The 22,370-nt window shown below is 39.6% G+C and overlaps 1 protein-coding gene across 7 annotated transcripts in view; it reads right to left on the bottom strand.

Annotated features, from left to right (window-relative positions):
• LOC125450798 (ceramide transfer protein) overlaps positions 1–22,370 on the bottom strand; it is a 100,786-nt gene that overhangs the window by 61,847 nt on the left and 16,569 nt on the right. For all 7 annotated transcript variants that reach the window (XM_048526990.2, XM_048526993.2, XM_048526989.2 and 4 more), the window contains exon 3: positions 6,835–6,951. In XM_048526990.2, coding sequence (XP_048382947.1) covers positions 6,835–6,951 — 117 coding nt within the window. The remainder of the gene's footprint in view (positions 1–6,834; positions 6,952–22,370) is intronic.

Consider the following 22,370-nt stretch of genomic DNA (forward strand, 5'->3'; position numbering starts at 1 on the left):
CGGTTCCACTTTCTTTTGTGAAGATTATTTTAAATTACCCATTTGATTTCTCGGTTACTATCTTGCACAAATAGTCTCAAGCAAGTTATTCTTTTCTCCACTTAAGGAAACGTTTGCTTCATCTCTACTGTGACAAAACCTTTCATAATTTTGAAGGCCTGTAATATGTCAGCACTTGCCTTTATTCAAGAAAATCTCAGGTCTGTTTTTCCTTTCTTGACACCAACCTTGCAAGTCATCTCTACACCCTAGTGAATGCCTTTATTTACCTTTTACAAAATGGCAACCAGAGACAAGAGGAGTGTGGTTAGCCAAGAATCAATATTGGTTTAACATTACATTCTTTCAACTCGATCCCTCTAGACAATAAATCTCACGCTTAATTTGTTCATTTTTCAACGGCCTTGCTAAATCTGATTCTTGTAGCAGGGCAGGCCAATTGTATAATAGCAAGGCCTAAGGAGTTACCAGCACTGAATGAGAACGGCAAATGAGTAAAAACACCGGGAGCTGAGTTAATTGTAGGAATTTAGGTAAGTGGGGGGAGAGAGGCATTGCTGCGCCTTGTGCCGGCTATTTGCAAGGGACTGCTTTGAGGTCAAGGTGCTGCTGGATAGAACAACAAACAGGCTTTGTTGAGGGCAAGCAGCAACAAGGGCAGGGTAGGGCGCTTTTTTGTACTCCCTAAGTCTGATAGTTGTTAATGTGGCAGAGATGGCGGTCATTGGAGTGCTATGCTTCTCGTCACGGAGAAGGAGGAACATTTGGGTGTCTAGGCGACGATGTTTACAGGAATTATGCGTGGCTGCAGCTCCTCTCAGACCACATGGATCAGTTGGAGTGGTAGGCAGTTGGCACCGAGGACCATACAGGAGGCACAGAATGTGATAGCTAGTAGCTTCAGGGAGGTGGTCACACCACAGGTTCAGTCAGGTAGACAGGTAGACAGGTGACTGCCAGGAGAGGTAGGTAAGTAGTGCATCAGTTTTCCTGTGGCTATCCTCTCTCAAACAAGTACACTGCTTCGGATACTGTCGGGGGATAGCTTCAATGGGGAGTGTAGCAGCTAGAAGTTGTATGCATTGGTGCCAACAACATGGGTAGAAAAAGGGATGAGGTCTTGCAGACTGAATGTAGGGTATTAGGCTGGAGATTAAAATGCAGGAACTCATGGGTAGTAATCTCTGGATTACGCCCAGTGCCATATGCTAGTCAAAATAGGAACAGGAGCCCTGGGAGATGAATGCATGGCTGTGGAGCTGGTGCAACATGAAGGGATTCAGATTTTTGCTAAAACAAATCAGGGTAGCACTTACAGTTAATGACAGGACCCTGTGGAGTGTTGTTGAACAGAGACATTTGAATCTGTAGGTACATAGCTCTTTGAAAGTGGTGTCACAGATAGAAAGTGTGGTGAAGGCGGCATTTGACCTTTGCCTTCATTGGTCAGAGCATTAAGTACAGGAGTTTGCTCTATACGTCAGGTCACACAACAGGATGGATGTGTTGTATCTTGTGCAATCACAGGATATTCAACAGAACACTGCCTGGGTTGGCATGTCTCAGCTAAGAAAAGAAGACTAGACAACCTGGATTAAAAAGCGAAAGAACTGCAGATGCCCTATATCAGGAAATTTGCCAGAAAAGCTCAGCAGCTCTGGCAGCATCTGTGAAAAGAAATCAGGAAGGGTCACTGGACCCAAAATGTTAACTCTTGAATTTTCTCCACAGGTGCTGCCAGAGATGAACTATTCTAGATAACTTGGAGTTGCTTTCCTTAGAGCAGAAAAAGTCATGGGGATACCTGATTTAAGGTATAAAAAATCATGAGGGGCTTAGGTGGAAAGAAACATCTCCCTTTAGTAGAGGAGTCAATAAAAAGGATAGGAATTTAAAATCAAGGGGCAGGAGGTTCAGAGGAGACTCAAGGAATAATGCTTTTACCCAGAGGGTGAAGGCTATCTGGAACTCATTGCCTGAAAGAGTAATAGAGGTGGGAGCCATCAGAGCATTTTAGTAGTAATTAGGTGAACATTTGGAATGCCATATCATAAACGGCTACTGAACAAGTGTACAAGTCTACTGGTCAACTTAAGGCAATAGGATTAAAATAGATGGGAGTTCAATGATCAGTGTGGACGCAGTAGGCCAAGTCGTCTCTTTCATGCTATAACACTCCTGACTCTGAGAATAGGTGTTGCTGTCGTGTTTTTTTGTTAAGGCAAGGTAGTATTAATTTTGCTTACATTTTGGTGGACCCCTCAAATCTTCAATGAATCCCTCCGAGAACTCCTGGGATATTGTGGGGTATAAATTGTAAACCTCAAAGATCAGTCCCAAAACTGGAGAAAAGCCAACGCTTCTTCACAGCATTTGATAACTAACAATTATGATGAGATTGCATCTCAGAAACTGGTTACATTTTGACGAAGCAAAATCATTTAACATTATTATATGATAATGCTTGGTTACTCATTACCCACGAGGACTGCTCGAGACTTCAGTTCCCAATAACCACCCCACCTCAAATATCAGGACTTGTCAAAGTGCTGCAGTTTCCAACTCTCAAAAGGTGCCAGGTGCTAATTTTAAGAAATTCAAATCTGAAAACCAAAAGAAAATTTTTTAAAAGCACTGTTGGTTAACATAATAGAATTACTTTCTTAACTGAGTATAATTCCAACACGGACTTTTTCATACTAATGTGGGTCAAAGTACACTGAATATTTGAAAAGCATCCCGAGAAAAGAATTCTGCTCGACAGCTTCAGCATTCCTACAGGCTTCAGAACCTGAATGAGGGCAATGAGATTTAGAAGTTGAATGAGATTTTGCTAAAAGGCAATTTATCGTTAATTTTCAACTTAGAATCCTAGAACCTTAGCGGACAAAAAAAGGGCCATTTTTATGTCACGTTAGGTTTACTCTTTGTAAGGGCTTTCCAATTTAATTCTCCACCAACATCAATTTTAAGAATTTAAAAAGAGAAACATAAAATGCAGGAAGTATGACCAAAGACCTTGAGATACTGGTTTGTATGTTCCTTTAAAGTGGAGTCACAAGTAGACTGGGCAGTGAAGGCGGCATTTGGTAAGCTTGCCTTTTTTGGTCAGCAGACTGAATACAGGATTTGGAAGGTCATGTTGTGGCTGTACAAGACATTGGTTAGGTCACTTCTGGAATACTGCATTCAATGCTGTTCTGTATGCTATCTGAAAGTTGTGAAATTTAAAAGGGTTCACAAAAGATTTACAAGGATGTTACTGGGGTTGAAGGATTTGAGCTACAGGGAGAGGCTGAATTGGCTGGGCTGTTTTTCCTGGAGCATAGATGCTTATAGAGGTTAAGGAAATCATGAGAGATGTAAACAAGGTGAACTATTCTCAAGGGTGGGGTGATTTCAAGAATAGGGGCACATTTTTAGGGTGAGAGGAGAAAGATTAAAAAAAAGACAAAGACATCAGGGAAGCTTTAGTAGAAACAAAAACAGAGGGAAGTGCATAAACGCTTTGAGGGATATCGGCCAAATGCAGGCAAGTGGGGTTAGTTTGGTTCGGGATTATGGCTGGCATCACTGGTTAGACCAATGGGTCTGGTTCTGTGCTGTATGATTCTATGATGGGTGAACTGCCATGGTGTTTTCCCCAGAATAGGGCAGTCCAAAACTAGGCAGCATAGCTTTAAAGTGAGAGGGGAAGGGACCTAAGGGGCAACTTTTTCACACAGAGGGTAGTGTGTTCATGGAACGAGCTGCCGGAGGAAGTGGTGGAGATGGTTACAATTTCAAAATTTAAAAGGCATCTGAATCAGAACATGAATAGGAAGGGTTTAAGAGGGATATGAGCCAAATGCTGGTAAACAGGATTACATTAATTTAGGATCTCTGGTTGGCATGGACAAGTTGTTTTTGTGCTGTACAACTATGACTCTATGACATTGTTCCCACAAGCTCCTCTGTTAATCCCACTGCAAAGCAAAAACAATTTGCAAGGTGAGCCCAATTTAAGCTAAGGGTGTCAAATCCACATAACATTTATGGAAGATCTGCCTGTCTTATGAGCTAAAATAACTCATACTTGATTAAGACAGATCTTTAATTTGTTATGGGTTAAATAAAGATCTATGGGGAGCAGGCAGAAAAGAGAAGTTGAGGCTGAGGGAAAATCAGCCATAATCATTTTAAATGATGAGTAGTCTCGCGGGGCTGCATTTCTCACTCCTGATTCTACTTCTTACCTTCTTATCCAAGTGTATTTTGGCACAGTTTGTTTTGTGCATGCTTTTCCACAGGTTATTGTCACAAATTTAAGCACGCAGAGATCCACTCCTGAAAACAAGGCTAGGCTACACATATAGCCAAGTACTGGATTCTTACACTTTCCGTCCTTACGGGCCCAACAGAAATAGATGATATTAACTAAAGCGATGAGTACTTAGCTAACAGTACAGGTTTAAAATCAAACAGAGCTAAGCCAAGACAACAGTTTAAAGATCTCTCTTTTGGAAACAATCACTGAACGGGACAAGGCACTGCTGCACAGATGGAAAAGTTCTTTTACAAGTTCACCGTTAATATCTTGTTTGTGTAATATATAACACTACAAAACCAAAAAATTCATGCATACCCTTTACCATAATTACCATGTTGTATTTTGTGCTCCTTTCTACCTACTAATAGTATTACAATAAATTGTTTACACCTGAGTTGTACCTACCACCAATAAGCCTCCCTGAATTGCATCACAATCCTCATCCCAGTTTCCCTTATGTCTCAAATTTGCTATCATTAGCCATCGTTAATGTCTTCTGAATGCCAATTCCAAAGGGTGAATGAGAGTATAACATTGCAGACCTCTTCTATACAAAAGCCGGTGTGGAACAGACAGGCAGCAAGGGCAACCGAAAGTTAATGCTTTTGAAAAGAAAAGCCAATTAGGTAAGTTCTCATCACGAAACTGATGGCAGAAACAAGAGATTCCTTTTGGTCATCAGAGTTTTTCCAATTCTGTCCTGTCTTAACTTGTCTTCCAATCTTCTTCCTTAAATCCTTCTGACCAAATGACAAAAGTTATGTTTCACTTAGAATCACAGATTGTTTGCATTTTGAACACTTTTAGATAGATAACCAGAACACCCTCACCGTTTCGGGGTCCTTCAAAGCTGCCATCAGACAACTAAAATTTCAACTTATGGAGTCATGCAGCTTGGAAACAGACTTTTTGGTTCAACCAGACCTTACCAATCATTATCCCAAAATTAAACTAGTCACACATCCTTATTATTCATCTAAGTCTTTTAAGCATTCCAACTGCATCCACCACTTTCTCCAAAAGTTCACTCCACACATGAGCCACTGTGTTAAAAAACTGCCCCTCGCATCTTTTTTAAAAACTTTCTCCTCTCATCTGAAAAGTATGTCCAAACATTTTTATAACTCAAACCCACCATTTCCAGTAAATCTTTCCAAACCCCCTTCAGCTTTGTAATATCCTTCTTGTATCAGGGCGATCAGAACTGGACACAGTACTCCAGCAAAGGCTTCACCATATAACCTCAACGTGCCATCCCGACTCCTATACTCAAATGGTCTGAGCGATGAAGACAAGTATGATAAATGCTTTCTTAACTACCCTATCTATTTGTGACACAAACTTCAAAGAATTATGCAAATGAACTCCTAGGTCTGTTCTACAACACTAACCAAGGCCCTACTTCTAATTGTATAAATCCTGCCCTTGTTTGTTTCACCAAAATACGTACTCTCACATTTATACTAAATTAAAATTCGTCTGCTACTCTTCAGCCCACAAACCCAATCGATCAAAACCTCTTTAAAATCTTAGATAATCTTCTTCACTGTCCAATGTGCCACCAATGTTGATGTCATCTGCAAACCTACCAGTCATGTCTACATTTCTCATCTAAATCATTTCCCTAAGTGACAAATAAAAGTGGACCCAGCACCAACCTTTGTGGAACTCCACTGGTCACAGGTCTCTAGACCGAAAAACAACCCTACAATGAGGCAACAGGCTATTTAGCCCAACACATCCAAAGACTCTCCAAAGTGCATCCCAACCAGACTCACCCCTACACTATCCGTGAAACCCCACATTTCCCCTGGCCAATCCATCTAACCTACACAGCCACGGATGCTATGAGCAATTCAGCATGTCCAATCCGCCTAACCTGCACATCTTCAGACTGTGGGAGAAAACCCATTAGACATAGAGAAAATGTCTGTGTGGAGTTTGCACAGTCATCCTCAGCTGGAAAGGAACCCAGGTCCCTGGCACTGCAAGGCAGCAGTGCTAACCACTAAGCCACCAAGCTGACCTGAATTTTGTATCCAAGTGGCAAACTCACGCTGATTCCTTTGTGATCTAATGACTAATTAGACTATCATGCAGAACCTTATCAAAGGCTTTACTAAAGTCCAAGTTTTAAAATGTCTATTGTTTTGACATCAATCATCCTGGTTACTTACTCAAAAATCTCAAATCCAAGTTTGAGAGGCACAATTTCCATCGCACAAAACCAAAACTGGTCACATATGTTCCATTAAGTTCTCAGTTTTTGCATTTTTTAAATGCATTCAAAGTTGGCACCACAACCACCACCCCAACATGGAGGAGGAGTAAGGAACAAAAATACTCCAGCTGAATCATACTTTAGCTGGACAAAATAACATTTGTATCTTAAAATGTTTCATGAATTTTGTTCACTATTCAACCATTTTTTAAAAAAAATTAATTTACATGATGCTTGCCTTACTGGCTCAGCCAACAGTTATTGCTCATTCCAAATTGTCTTCAATTCTCAAATCTCCTTTTACCTTGTGTTGTTCAATGGCCTCTATCCATTGTTGTCTATGGTCTGGATCTTGGGCACGGAGATACCACACACTGTCGTTCACACTGATATCAAAGCGACATTCATCAAACTCATGGGGCTATGGAGAAGACAAGACAAGACAAGTCATCAGAATGGACTTGGATTAATAGAAAAACATGCAGCTTTCAGATAATGTGACCAACATTCATGAATCATAAATATTATATCAATTTCCCCTTAATTATCACCTCATGCACCCAGGCCCCCCTTCAACTTATGAATCAGTAGCACTCCATGTTGAACACCACTTGGAGCAAGGATTGAGGGTGACAGAAACCTATGCTGGGTATGTTGCGTCCAAGTGGCCCAAGTAACACTTGTCAAAGATGGATCGATCCATAGCAATATTGGTATGAATGACCACTGCACAATGCAGACCAGGTCATGCCTTCACATTGAAAACAACCTCCACCGTATTTTACAGCACTACAGCTGTCCTGAATGGGATAAATTTCAAACAAATCTAACATTCAAAATTGGCTATCTTTGAAGTGATATCAGCCATTACCAGGAGAAGAATTGTATTGGACCATAATCTAAAATATCTTTGCACAGTATAAAACCTAGGCCTCCCATCATCAAGACACAAGATCAACACTGGATCAATGGAACAGTGCAGCAGTGTCAAGGAGCAGCACCAGCACCATACCTAAAAACCTGTCAAGGTAGTAAAGCTAAAACACAGGACTTCTTGCCTGTCAAACAGTGAAAATAATGTAGAGTTAAGTGATCCCTCAACCAACCAGTCAGATTCTGCAGTCCTTGTAAATCTGCAATCCAACTTGAATAATGGTGGAAAATTAAACAACTAACAGGAGGCAGCTCCAAAAATATTCTCATTCTCAATGATCCAACCCATCAGTGCAAAGGCAGGGCCAAGCATTTGCAACAGTCTTCAAAGGGCATCTACTGGATGATGCATCTCAGCCTCCTTCTGAGATTCTCATATTGCACATGCCAGTTTTCAGTCAATTCAATTCACACCATTTGAAATCCAAGAAATGTTTGAAGGGACTATATACTGCAAAGACTATGAGCTCTGAAAACACTCCAAAAAGAGTACTGAAGAATAGTGTCCTGAAGTAGCCAAGCTGTTCTTGCATAGCTACAACATTGGCATTTACCTGACAATATTGAAAATTCTACAAAAAGGAGCACAAATTCAACACAGCCAATTACCACCTTACTTGTAGACTCTAGACCATTAACAAGTTACTGGAAGGCCTTATTGATAGTGCTATCAGGTTGCAGTAAGCAATAATCTGTTCACTGATACTTGATTTGGCTTCCACTAGGATAACTCAGTTCCTGGCAAGTCTTGGTCCAACAATCATAGAATCAGAATTACTATGGTGCAGAAGGCAGCCATTTGGCTATCATATCCGCACTGGCTCTCAGTTTGTCTGGCTTGATTATCCAATACTAATGTCCTTTAGAGAACGAAGCTGCCATCCTTACCTAGTCTGGCCTACATATGACTCCAGACCCAAAGCAATGTGGTTGACTCCTAACTGCCCTCTGGGCAATTAGGGATGGGCAATAAATGCCACCTAGCTAGAAACACCCTCATCCCATGAATCAATGAAGAAAAAACCTTCTTCAATCTATCCCTAAAGCTGAAGTTTCCCTACTTCAAACTGTTCTTAGAAATCACTTCTGTGCTCTCTCCAACACACTCACGTCTTTCTTATGTGACACCCACAACTATATCCAATATTCCAGTTGAGGTCTAAGTGGCTAGTACAAGTTCATCACCTCCTTCCTTGTATTCCATGCCCCTATTAATAAAGCCAAGAACACGAAGTTTATTTACTGCTCTCTCCAACCTGTTCTGCCACCTTCAATGATTTGTGCACAATACACACAGGTTTCCTTACTTCTGCATTCCTCATGGAATTGTACTCCCTATTTTATACAGTCTTTCAGTGTTCTTCCAATCAAAGTTCATCACCTGTCATTTCTTTGCACTGAACCTCATCTGCCACCTAACTTGTCAATGTCTTTTCCGAGTTCCACATATCCTGCTCACAGTTCACAATTTTTTCAAGTTCTGTGTCATCTGCAAACTGTGGAATTGTCCGCTATGCACCAAGATCCAGATCTGTATCAGGAAAAGCAAGAGTTCCAAAATCATCCTCAAGGAACTCCACTACAAACTGTCCTTGAACCCAAAAATATCTATTGACTATTATACTCTGATTCTATCACTCAGCCAGTGTTGTATCCATGTTGCTGCTCTCTCTTTTACACAATGACCTATAACTGGCCTCTCAAGTCTGCTGAATGGTGTTGCATCAAAAGCCTTTCATTTTCACCAATCACAAACATTTTGGCAGCTGAATTCAGCATTTGAAAACTGATTTATGAAGCAAGGACATGGGTCAGGAAAGTCAGGCTACAAGACTAAAGTTCATTTGACAAGAATAATTTAAAAAACCTTCCTCTGCTCATAGAATGCAAAAAAGAAAATCCTATTCACAAAAACACCTAAACTATATAGTATTATGACGCCTATAAAGATTGACCATTAAACAAAGTGAATTTCAAGAAGATAAATTACAGATTTAAAAGTGTTGAAAATGTTAAATTTGTTAAGTAACCAGAGCATCCATGTCAAAAGATACATAAAAGTTGCCAAAAAGCAGTCTTCTGTGTGTCAATAATTGACAATTGAAGATGAAATTAGAAACAGTGGACATTTGGGAATCATACACTAGGTTGGGGTCCCAATAGCAGCCTAAAATGTTCAACACCTTACATTCAATGACAACCTGCAACAGCATGGCATGGCAAATCTTTCACTCAGTGATCAGGATTTGGAAGGCACTTCCTAGAAGAGTGGTAGAGGAGGATTCCTTTGGACGTTTCAAAATAGAGCAGGATATATATTTGAAAGGTATGAATTTACAGGGCCACAGATATAGAGCTGAAGAACGTGAACAGCTGGGTAGCTCTTTCAGGAGTGGTACAGAATGGCTAGAATAACCACCTTCTGTACTGTAAAATTTTACAATTGTATACAAATCCGGGGATCTCCAAGAGGGGGTGAAGAAATCAATGCACAAGATGAATGTGAACCTTTTACAACAATCTTCAGCCACAAGTACTGAGTGAATAATCCATCTCAGCCTCCTCCGAAGGCCCCAAATAGCACAGGTACCTGTCTTTGATCAATTCAATTTAATGCACTCCATGTGATATCAAGGAATCACTGAAGACAATGGATACTGTAAAATATTGGGCCCTGACAACAGTACTTAAGATTTCAGCACAAATACAAGCTCTGCTCCTGGCAAGCTGCTCCAGTACACGTATAACATTGACATCGGTTCCTTAATATGGAAAATTTCACAGCGAGATCCACAAAAATGCAGTACATTATAGCTTAGCCAATGACTACCCCGACATTCTACTGTTGATCAAAGTGAATTAAACGCATCAACAGTGCTATCAATTTGCCCTTACTCAGCAAAACCAACTCACTGACATTCAATTGGATTTTGCAAGTAAAACCTGGCTCCAGATCTCATTCCAGCCTTTGATTTGAGAGCGTCCAATTGGAAATATAGAAATGGGATTAATGTGCAAAGACCATCGGAGGTGGTAGATGGATTTGCCCAAGATAGATGAAGACAGAGTGGTAGATGTTAGCTACATGGAGTTCAGCAAGGCCTTTTACAAGGTTCCACATGGTACACAGGTTTGCAAGGTTATATCACATGGATCCTGGGAGAGCTAGCCAACTGAATATAAAATCTGCTTGATGGTACGAGATAAAGGGTGGTGGTTGAGAGTTGATCTTATTAGAGGCCTGTGATCAGCGATGTGCCACAAGGATAGGTGCTGAGTCCACTGTTTTTTGACATTTAGATGAGCGACTTGAATGAGAACATCGAGGGTTTGGTTAATTAGTTTGCGACGACATCAAAATTTGTGGTATAGTGGTCAGAGGAAAAGGTCATTTAAGATTACAAAGGGATCTTGATAAATTGAGTCAATGAGCTGAGCATTGGCAGAGTCAGAGTCCTAAATTTGAATAAATGCAAAATGTCTCATTTTCTAAGTCAAACCATGGCAGGACTAACACAGGTAATGGTAGGGCCCTGCAGACTGCAGGTACATAGTTCATTGACAGTTTAATCACTGGCAGAAAAGGTGATAAAGGTGGTGCGTGGCACGCCTACCTTCAGTCAGAGCACTGAGCACAGGAGATGGGATGTCATGTTACAAGCATCTACAAACTGTGTCACATTAGCAGAAAATCTTCTCTCATGGTCTGTTTGGACTATAACTTAAAGCCTAATCAGCTTAGTTCCAATTTTTGTTTTCTCTTTTGAAAAAACTTGCTTTGCTTTCTGATCATTTTAAATCTGCACACAGTCAAGTCTTAACATTAAAATGATTGTCAAATACAAAAGAAAGCTGATGTTTTGACATTACTTAATATTCTGTGCTGGGCCAGTAAATTGGGTGTTTTGGGACAGAAATTGCTGAAAGCAAGAACGGATCCCTCAGCTACTGAGGCGGTGAGGGAAGAGGGTCGGGGAGTCTCCTCCCACCTCCTTGACCTGTCCATCCTCCCCACCTACACTCTCCTCTCCACTTATCTTCTCCTCCATCCATTTCTCGGTCCCACTCTCTCCCTATTTATTTCAGAACCCTCTCCCCATCCCCCTCTCTGATGAAGAGTCTAGGCCTGAAACATCAGTTTTTTTGCTCTTAAGATGCTGCTTGGTCTGCTGTGTTCATCCAGCCTCACACTTTGTCATGTTTGTACATCTGGTGACTTTAACATTGTTTTACAGTAGATTAAATTAGTTAATTTAAATTTTATGAGAGACTCAGTTAAAAGATTGAATACATGCATACAATACCATTGGTGACAACGCTCAGTACCATTGGGATTCCTCAGATACAGATGCAGTCCATGTTTAAATGCAACGAGTTATGAACAGTATCCTGACTTGGGTGACAAGTGGCAAGTAACATTTATGCTACACAAATGCCAGGCAATGACCAACTCTAACAGGAGACAATCTAACCACAGCCTATTGACATTCAATGGTGTTACCATCACTGAATCCCTCACTGTCAACATCCCATTCGGGTGGGGCAGAGGGTATAATTAAGCAAAAAAAAAACACTTCTGGACTTGCCATATAGTTTCAGTGGCTACAACAGCAGATCTGAGGCTAGGAATACCATTGTGAACAACTCACCTCCCAACTATTCAAAGCCAGTCTGCACGTCAGAAGTGTGATGGAATACTCCATTGGCCTGGATTGGTGCAGCTCCAATAATCCTGAAGCAGCTTGACACCATCCAAGTCAAAATAGACCATCTGACTGGCACCACTTCCACAAGCATCATTGCTTCCACCATAAACACTCGATAGCAGCAGCGTATACCATCTATGAGATAAACAGCAAAAACTCACCAAAGATCCTCAGACAGCACCTTCCAAAGCCACATCTACTTCCATCTAGAAGAAGAACAATGGCAGAAACATGGGAACACCACCACATGCAAGTTCCCCTCCAAGATATTCACCATCCTGACTAGAAAATATATTGCCATTACTTCACTGCTGCTTGGTCAAAATCATGAAATTTCCTCCTTAAGGGCATTGTGGGTCTGTACTAGTTCAAAAAGACAGTTCACAACCACTATCTCAGCAGCAACCAGGGCAGCAGTAAATTCTGGCCAACCAGCGACGCCCACATCCCACCAGTGAATAAAAATATAACTTGTCAAATGCAGTTCCTACAGCTGCAGTGGTTATCTTTATAAAAGAATTTGCTAGTTATAGAACAGGTAATGATCTAACGTGATGAACTTGAAACCGGCCAAAATAGAGAGCGAGTAAAAAGTATATCTCCTTAAAGAAGGTAGCTCATGCAAACTATCTACAGTGAGGGCAGTGAACTCAAGTTGGCATTACATTGCAGGTCTATGTGCTATATCTTGTACAAATTAATCACTTATTCAGATTTAGATATGAACTGAAAACTACTTTTGATGAATGATTTGCAGTTTGTTTTTTCCACTAAAGTTTCAACACGTTTTTCAGAACTTAGTTTATCGCCATGGCAGCATTTGGGAATAACAGGCCAAATTTTCTAAGGAGTGACAATCTCACAATTACCATCTGCTTATATTTTATGTTTTGAAAGAGGTCCACATTTCTGACAGGAGATTCCAATCAGAGGTCCATCAAAAATACAGAACTGTACTTCCACTCTGATGTACTGTACTTCCACTTCCTTCTCACAGCAGTCAACTGCCATATTCTTAAATTTCAAGGTCCAGGCCCTCAATTACTTTTGAAGGTTGCTAACTGAGAGCAGGTAAGTGAGGCAAAAGGTGAGGGAAGTGTGCCAGCTGGAAGTAGGTGCAAGCATGCCAGGTGGATAAGGTGCTATGTTCCATCTAAGTGCTGCCAGGGGGTCTGCACATGCCAACTGGCATGTAGATAAGGTGGGCTTCTCGTTGAGTAAGTCAGGAGGAGAAAAATTTAGTAGTAACACAGGTGCCAGACGGGCAGGATGACATTTCCCTTTAACCTCTGCTTGGAAAGTTCACTCATGCCAATTGGCATTCTGATGTTTTGACTTATGGTTCCGAAGTGAAATAAAAAAGTGTCTGATCCTAGTCGGAGGGATTAGAGTGGGGAATGGGGTGTGGGGAGGCATGCTATCATGGCCTTACTAATGTGTGTGTGGGGGGGGGGGGTCATAACTTTTCTTTGAGGGCTGTTTGTGACATTTTTGATGTCAGTTTACAGATTTTTCATTCTCTCAGTACATTTCCCAAGTGATGCAATTCTGTTAAATGCTTATACCGAACATTTTTCAGTTTTCTTTCTTTATACAAACATAGGCTGTAGCAGTTCAAGGTGGCAGATCACCACTGTCTCTAATTGGAAATTAGGATGGGCAACAAATGCCAGCAAAGCCCACATTCCTTGAAAATATAACAGTCCTGTGCTTGCTTTCAATTCAAAGTTGCTTGATTTTACGGTTTTAAAATGGAGCGCCACATTTCAATTTACTTCACTGAAAAATATTTAAACAGTAGGTAATAAAATATTAAAAATAATTCCTATAAACAAGCTGTGGTGACTTTGGTTACATGCATTCAAAATGAAATACTTATAATCTGTTAGTTTACCAGAAATGCCAATGTTATTTTCCAGCCTAGTTAAAGCACTCACTCCTGTTCATCATGTTTTTGGGAACCTGCCAGGTTGGTAGTACCACTTAAACATGTCGAGGTTCTCTGTACAGACAGTTCTCCTCAATTCCAGGATGCGAACTGTTTTTTTGTTTTACTAGTTCTTTCTATCCTACACCTAACACATTAGATTATTTTAACAGTAGATTGAAATTGACTTGTTAGATTGCATCTAATAATTTTATTGACTGAGTCATTACTTTAAACTAGTGTCATTTGGCCATATTCTTAGCTTCCTCATTTTTCCACGTGAAGTCCCACATATTAGCAATTAACAGATTCCACTACTGTGACAGACGCAAGGGAGATAATTCCTTAGCAGAGACTACAGTGTGTGGAACTGGAGCAACGCGGATCAGCAACAGAGGAGTAAGAAAGTTGACGTTTCAGATCGGGGCCCCTCTTCAGAACTGAGGAGGGGGAAGGGAGCCTGGGGAAAGGAGGTGGAATAGCAATAGGTGGGTGCAGGGAGGGAGTAGTAAGGATTGGCCAGTGGGGCAGATAGGTAGGGAAGATGATGGAACAGTTAGTGTCAAGTCAAGAAGTCAAGGGGGTGGGAACATGAGGGGGGAGGTTGGATGTGGGAGAAGGCAAGGGGTAGGGAGATATTAAAAATTGGTGAATTCTATATTCAGGCCATTGGGCTTAAGGCCCCCAGGGCAGAATAGGTGGTGTTCCTCCTCCAGTTTGCATGTGGCATCATTGTAGCACTGGAGGCTTCCCAAGATGGGCATGTCATCAAGGTAGCCGGGGGGGGGGGTGTTAAAACGGTTAGTCGCCCCTAAGTGTTGTCAATTATCGCCTGCGGAGTGCAGAACTTCCACGAAACAATCCAGGCCTGCACTTGGTCTCACCAATATAGAGGCCACCATATTGGAAGTAATGGATACAGTAGACCAGTAGTACAGGTGACAAATGGAAAGTTTGCTTTGGAACTTGGATGGAAATGGTGAGTGTACACTTTCTTGCACACACTAACAGCATCACCGCCCAAGAAAAGTGTACATGGGTATAACAATTCTTTTAAAAACCTTCAAAAGTGGACGATAATGGAAAACAAATAGCCAAAGGATAAATCAGAATCTTTTGGACACAACATGCAACTGGATTCTTCTGGACACATGTTGGAAGACAGTAACCCTGGCTTGATTGGAAAATTAGAAGAACTGACTTAAGCTTCTTCAATACGCAAGGGGAAGTCAAGGTCCTGTAACTAAACTGAAATATAAGCCCTGATCTATCATGATGGAACTAGACGTTCCCTCCTAATAATTATCCCTGAAACGCCCAAAGCAGCTCACCTTTCCCCTTGCAATCTGTTAAAAGAGTGATTAAAAGAAAGAAAATGCCTGACCCACTATAAATAACAAGTAAAAATTTATTTACCTTGACTGTGAACAAATGAACAGAATTACTAACAAACTGCAAAATCCACACCCCACCTCCAGCCCAGAATACTAATTATTCCCTAACTGAATGAAATTCTGCTGGAATATTGTTTAAATAAACACAAGTCCCACTTATATAAACCCAATTAATAAGACAACAATAAATTAAAGCTTAATCTCTCCAAGTTCACGCAGAATGCAACTTCTGGAAAGATAATCAACAGTGACGACAACTGTCAGAAACATCTCCTTCTGCTGTTCTCTCTCATGTCTTCCAAGGATTTTGAATTAAAAATGCTGTGGTATCTTTGGGGTTTTTTTTGAGAGCTCAATGATTTTAGTGTGAAAGACAGGTTTATGTTTCAGATGGCAGTAGCCTCTGCCAATTTTCCAAATGCCCCTTTTTTTTAAACACCCTTGATGACCTGTCCGTTTCTTACACGAGGATTGGTCACAGGCTGTCAGCACCATCCGATTTAAATTCGATTGGCTTTCAGAATCTAGGGCCAGATTTAAATTAATTGTCTAAATTCAAAAACCTGTTGTCTTGGTAAAAATGCTGCTTTGCCTACTAACTGTATAACCCATCGATACACATTTCAATTCTTGAACGGCGTACAGCTGCTTGCAGACATTTTCTGTTTAAATCTCCGAGCTTAGAAAAGCACTCTCTCGAAAGGGACCATGCATTTTTCTCAGAGATAATGGAAACTGCAGATGCTAGAGAATCCGAGATAACAAAGTGTGGAGCTAGATGAACACAGCAGGCCAAGCAGCATCTCAGGAGCACAAAAGCTGAGGTTTTGGGCCTAGACACTTCTTCATTTATCTCCCTCATTTTTACAAACATATTCTAGCTTCCTGTCTTCCAATTCATCAACACTCTCCACAACTTCGTAATACTCAAGTCTCAAACCAAATGCAACTGAGAAGAACTGCAGATGCTGTTAAGCAGAAAAGAGATTGCTGGAAAAGCTTGGCAGGTCTGGCAGCATGTGTGAAAAGAAATCAGAGTTAATGTTAACTCTGATTTCACTTCAGAGATGCTGCCAGACCTGCCAAGCTTTTCCAGCAATCTCTCTTTGTTTGTTTCTCAAACAAATTTGACTGCTCAGTTCTGGAAGATTAACACACAAATATATAAATCAAACAACCTCAAATTAAATGATGAGGAAAACAAATAAACTTGAATTCATGTAGCACATTTCACATCTTCACAGTTGATGAATCAAACATGGTCACAGACAGGTAATGTGTGTTATGGCTGTGCTATTGCAGTAGGATATGCAGGCAAATATACCAGGAGAAACTCCTGTTTTTCAAATTACACCATGGAATCTTTTATGAACCCATTAACTGCCATTCATACCTAAATTTCATGTCTCAAAGACAGCACCTCATGCAGCCTGCCCTCAGTCTTGCGCTAAAAATGTAGATCAAACAAAGTCAGTCAAACACTTGACACATCTGCTTCAGAGTCAAGGCTGCTGGTTCAAGTCTCATTCTAGGATCTGAGTTTATAATCCAGTACACATCTTTCCAATGAAAGAGGAGACCAGGCTCCCATTTGACACCTCAGGTGGAAATAAAAAAGACACTGACAATAACAAAAGTAGTAGAACAGCATTTTGTTTTCCCCAGACAGCCAGCATGGACATGACCAATCAAACAGCTTGCTTCGGTGCTGTAATTATTGTCTGATATCCCTGGTATCCTGGCAAAGATTTATCCCTCAAATGTCACATAGCTTAAGACAGATCTTACTGCTGTTTGTAAGATTTTGTTCCGCAAAATTGCCTGCCATATATTTCTGCATTACAACAGTGAATGCACTTCAAAAAATAATCAACTGACTGTGAAGTAATTTGAAATCCTATATAAAACTTAGAAATATTTGTTAAAAAATAACAACACACCAAATGCAAAAGTGAGCTTAAAAAAAAACTTAGCTTTCAAGAGTAAACGAAGACTTGAAAGTCAGCACATTGGGCATAATGTTGTAAGAATGAACAGAATATTATTCTGTTCATTCTTAAAATGAATCATGCTCTTCCATTGTTTTTATATTCACGCCCTTTTCACTTCTGACACTTGATTAACTATCGTAACAACAGTACAATTGTTAACGAGTTTTGAGAAGTAGAATCGTTGCCATGAAAGCATGTCAGTTGGATTGCTTGCATAATATCCAGACATTAATGAACTGCAATTTCCAAGCAAAACCCTTGAAACACCAAATCCACTGCTTTCAACTCTCTCAAGAGACTCCAAACACTTGCCAAATCCAGTTCTACCTGGTCTTCTGCTCAGCCCAAGATTAACAGTTCTCAACATTAGCATTCCATTCAACCCCAAGCTAAAGCTTCCAGTGACATACCCACTCAGTCCTAATGACAGTCTACTTCCAACTTACATCACTCGCTTGTTATTGCCAAAATGTTCAATCACACCTCTTGACTCAATTGTCCTTGGCCAGGCTTCCAACTTTAAACCTGCATTTCCATTAGCTCCAAATTCTTTTGGTTCTATTCTACCCCACACCAATTCTGCTCACATATCACCCTGTCCACAATAGCCTACATTAACTCTAAGATTTCAAATGTTAAAACAACTTATTACAATTTCAGCAAAGCTTTCTTTTCTGCAGTTCATCCTTTTACAGGTCTTTGTTTACAAACTGCTACAATATATAAACAAAAACTCAATTACGTTCACAGAGAAGTGGATTTTGCAAATATGCAAGTGGATCTTGCACATTTACAGCTCAAATGTAAATTATGTTTAATACAGAAAAGACTTCAATAAAATATCCTTAGAAGTATAATTAGTTGTCAAAACGAAATATAGCCAAATTAAACTAAGTAAATTACAACATGAATAATTCAGATTATGTTATGAAAGGAATAACCTACTGAATAGTGAGTTGCATAATACAATGTTTTAATGATTAGTGCATTAATCAGAATGTTATACAAATATCTGAAAATATCAAGTGACTATTTAGTTACCTGCAGTTTCAAGTTGAGATTGATCATTTTTAATATGATGCATTGATGTAATATTACAGGTTCAATTCCCTAAAAGGAATATTTTTGATTCATTTGGCCTCAAACCTCAGGCCAAAATTCAATGTCAAGGTTAGCAGTATGTCTCTTCTGTATACACAATGCAGAGTTTTCACGAAAAGAAATTCATGATGTGTTGTTTCGGGGATTTAGTTACAACTGAGCATGTGAAACGTTGTCAGGGCAGGGAAAAAAAAAAGGAGAGTTTGGATTGAAAATGAAAGAAAGGACTAGAAAGCATAATCATTTAAGTATCTTAAGTATTTCTGAGAAAATAACATTTATATCCATTTCAAAAATGACTTAAGGTGAGTGAATTGTAATGTTATTGACACATTGCAAATTCTGTATTAACTGTAACTAGAAGAGTGGTGTTATTAAGCAAGTTGGCACAAGTAAAATAGATTTTGTTTTGAATTGAAAATCTGTAGTTGTCATGCTCTTAAGACTTCATTGCAAAAAGAAACATAACTCTAGAAAACTGGAGTTTAGCTTGGATAAATGAGAGATATTGCATTTTGGTCAAATAAACAAAGACACAATTCTTTAAAGTTTGCAATCACATATACAGAAGTTAAGAAAGTGCTTAGCATGCTCGTTTTCATTGTTCAGATCTTTTAGTATTGGAGTTTTAGTTTAGTTCAGCATTTGGCAGGAGTAAATTTGTAAATTTTTAAATTTAGATTTTTACTAATAGGAGCTTACACTATATAGGTGTGGTCCTGAGATTATCTTACATTGCAAGTCAGTAAGATCTGTTTTCAAAAAAACAGAATCCAAATATGCGAGAAAACTTTTGATAGTAAGAAAGTAAGCTACTACAGATATTGAAAAATCAAAAAAAATGCTGCAAAGACTAAGTAGATCAGTTTACAGTGGATGGGGAAACAAAGTTAACATTTCATACCAAAGGGTATTGACCTGAAACATTAACTTTGGTTCTCTTCCGACACAAAACTTCTGATGTTTTGGCAGTTTAAATAGTATCAAAATAGGAAGAATTGAAATAATTCTAAGGAGCAATTAAACCCACAAAGACAGAGTTCTACACCGAGTGAAACAGATTCAGTGAACCAAAAGCTGATTTTCCAAAGCACTCAAAATTCTTTTCAGTGAAATTCACTGAACAGTAGTAATTGTTCAAACGCCTCGAAGGCTCCTTTGCAGTCTATCATATTTATTTTTCCAAAAATTAAAAACCTTGGCGGAATTTTTCCAACAGCATAAACAGTTTTAAAAAGGCTACTGATTCACTTTGAGCCCATTTCATATTCTCAACAACTAACCCCCCTTAATGCATTAAAATACAAGAAAGGGGGCAAAGAAATAAAGGTGGAGTACAAACATCTTACAGTTAAAAAGTGTAAATTTCATTACAGAAAGATGATTAAAAATCCATCCATATTATTAATGTATTTAATTTAGGCATGAGCTTGAAATCAATGTGATATCAAACCTCTCTTTAAACTAAGACAGAAACACACCCAATCACCTTCATCTCCTCAGTTTAAGATTCTTCCAATCTTGCATCCACCAGTCAAAGAATCCTTGGCAAGCCTCTGCCCGGATTGCAGCCCCTTTATATAGGCTACAATCTGCATACTTTTATTCTGGTATTCTTTATCAAATTGCTCAATAGGTAGACACTAATCAGTGCTTTTTTTTGACCATCAGAGACTTTTCTCAGATGGTTGCACCTTAGATAAATCAAAACCAGCTCAAAATTGGAAAGAAGCGAGTTAGTGTCTTTGGACACCACCACAATATGTTCTAATAGATTACATTTACTAGTCCAGCCAGTGAACCAGAATGAATCAAGTGAATTCATAACCTATAGCACCATGTTTCACTGAGCTGAACTTTACATCCCACATCCTATCCGTAATGAATATCAACTATCTCAATTTTTACAAGAACACATGCATTTACAAAATCTTCCTTTACATGACTCCTGCCCTCAAATAGGCATGGATTGTCAGAGCTGTTACCATTCAGATGAGACAATAAATCGAGGTCCAATTCGTCTGCTTGAGTGAACATAAGAGATTCCACAGCAGTGTTTTGTAAAATTCTCAAAAGTGTTGTCCCTGGGGTCGTGGCAAATATTTAACCCTCAATCTACATTACAAAAATAGATTCTCTCATCCTTACTAACGCTACACTTCAAACATATTCTAAGATTAAAAAGTTCTTAGAGAAGCCCAGTGATTGAGAAAGTGGTATATAAATGTAAACTCTTACAATTTTCATCTTCTCTCAGCAGCAACATTTCAGTAGTGAATGACAATTTATCGTTTCAGCCCAAATTAGGCAGAGACCACCAAATTAACAGTTTACCTTCAGGATCATTTAATTACAATAAGTCTAGCGTGTTCAATCCTGATCCTCAAAGGGCTTTTTTTGTTATCTGATTAAAACGGTGATTGGATCCTTTGCATAAGCATCTCCAAATTAAACAACTGAGGAACATGTATGTATAGAGTTTCGATTTGCTTGATATGGCGTAGAAGCCAGACTTCCCCAAGGGCAAAAATCTCAAGAGATTTGCGGTAGCCAAGATTCAAAACAATCAACTGCATACAGGGCTACTGTAGTTTAACCAGCAGAAAACAAACATTTACCAAGGTGAGGTATAAGTGGGTAGCCTAATGCTTTGCCAGGCACTACACTGCAGTGCTGTGGAAACGATAACAGCATCTTATCATCAACCTACCCTTTTTCTGTTTCATTCACAATGAATTGCTATCAACAGTATCCAGGAGCATTGTGAACCTGTCTGGTGAAGTACTAATTCAAAAAAATCCACAAAAATTTGACTTAGTTTGTAACTTACAACATCTGGCACATCTGAAACGACCTTAAAGAATGGATGAAATCTTTCAAAAATTAACACTGAAAAGGCAACAGGAAGTAAAACAGTTCCTAAACTTCAACTCTGGGGAAGGGTCACTGGCCCTGAAACATTAAATCTGCTTTCTTTCTACAAATGCTGCTAGACCAGTGAAGTTTTCTCTGCGATTTCTGTTTTTGTTTCTTATTTCCATCAGCCTTTATTAGGCAGTGCATTGTACACAGGATTAAATAAAAGCCAAAAGAACTACGAATGCTGTAAATCAGGAACAAAAACAGAAGCTGCTGGAAAAGCTTAGTAGGTCTGGTAGCATCTATGAAGAAAAATCAGAGTTAACATTTTAGGTCTGGTGACCCTTCCTCAGACCTGCTGAGCTTTTCAGCAGCTTCTATTTTGGCTTCTAGAGTAGGAGTTGGGAGGTCATGTTGCAACTGAACATAACATTGGTTATGCCACTATTGGAATACTTTGTTCAATTCTGGTCACTCTGCTATAGGATGGAATGCAGTGAAACTTGAAAGGGTTCAGAAAAGATTTACAAGGATGTTGCCAGATTTGGAGGGTTTGATCTGTAGGGAGAGGCTGAGTAGGCTGGAATTATTTTCACTGGAGCATCAGAGGCTAAGGGGTGACCTTATAGAGATTTATAAAATAATGGACGGGTGTGTACGTAGGAAGGGTTTAGAGGGACATGGGCCAAATTCTGGCAAATAGGACAATATTAATTCAGGACATCTGCTTGGCATGGACGTGTTGGACTGAAGGATTGTTTTCACACCGTACAACTCCATGACCACCTGCAGTTCTTTCGGATTTTCCTTTTTTATTTAGTTCCTAAACTTAAGTTAGTAAAGACCTAGTAATCAACACAATACTCCATCAAAAGAATGTGTACATCTTTCAGCTTCTGTCACTGCTTTTAGATTCATTTGAGAAAAAG

This window comes from Stegostoma tigrinum, chromosome 3 (assembly GCF_030684315.1).
Source record: "Stegostoma tigrinum isolate sSteTig4 chromosome 3, sSteTig4.hap1, whole genome shotgun sequence".
NCBI classification, from domain to species: Eukaryota; Metazoa; Chordata; class Chondrichthyes; order Orectolobiformes; family Stegostomatidae; genus Stegostoma; species Stegostoma tigrinum.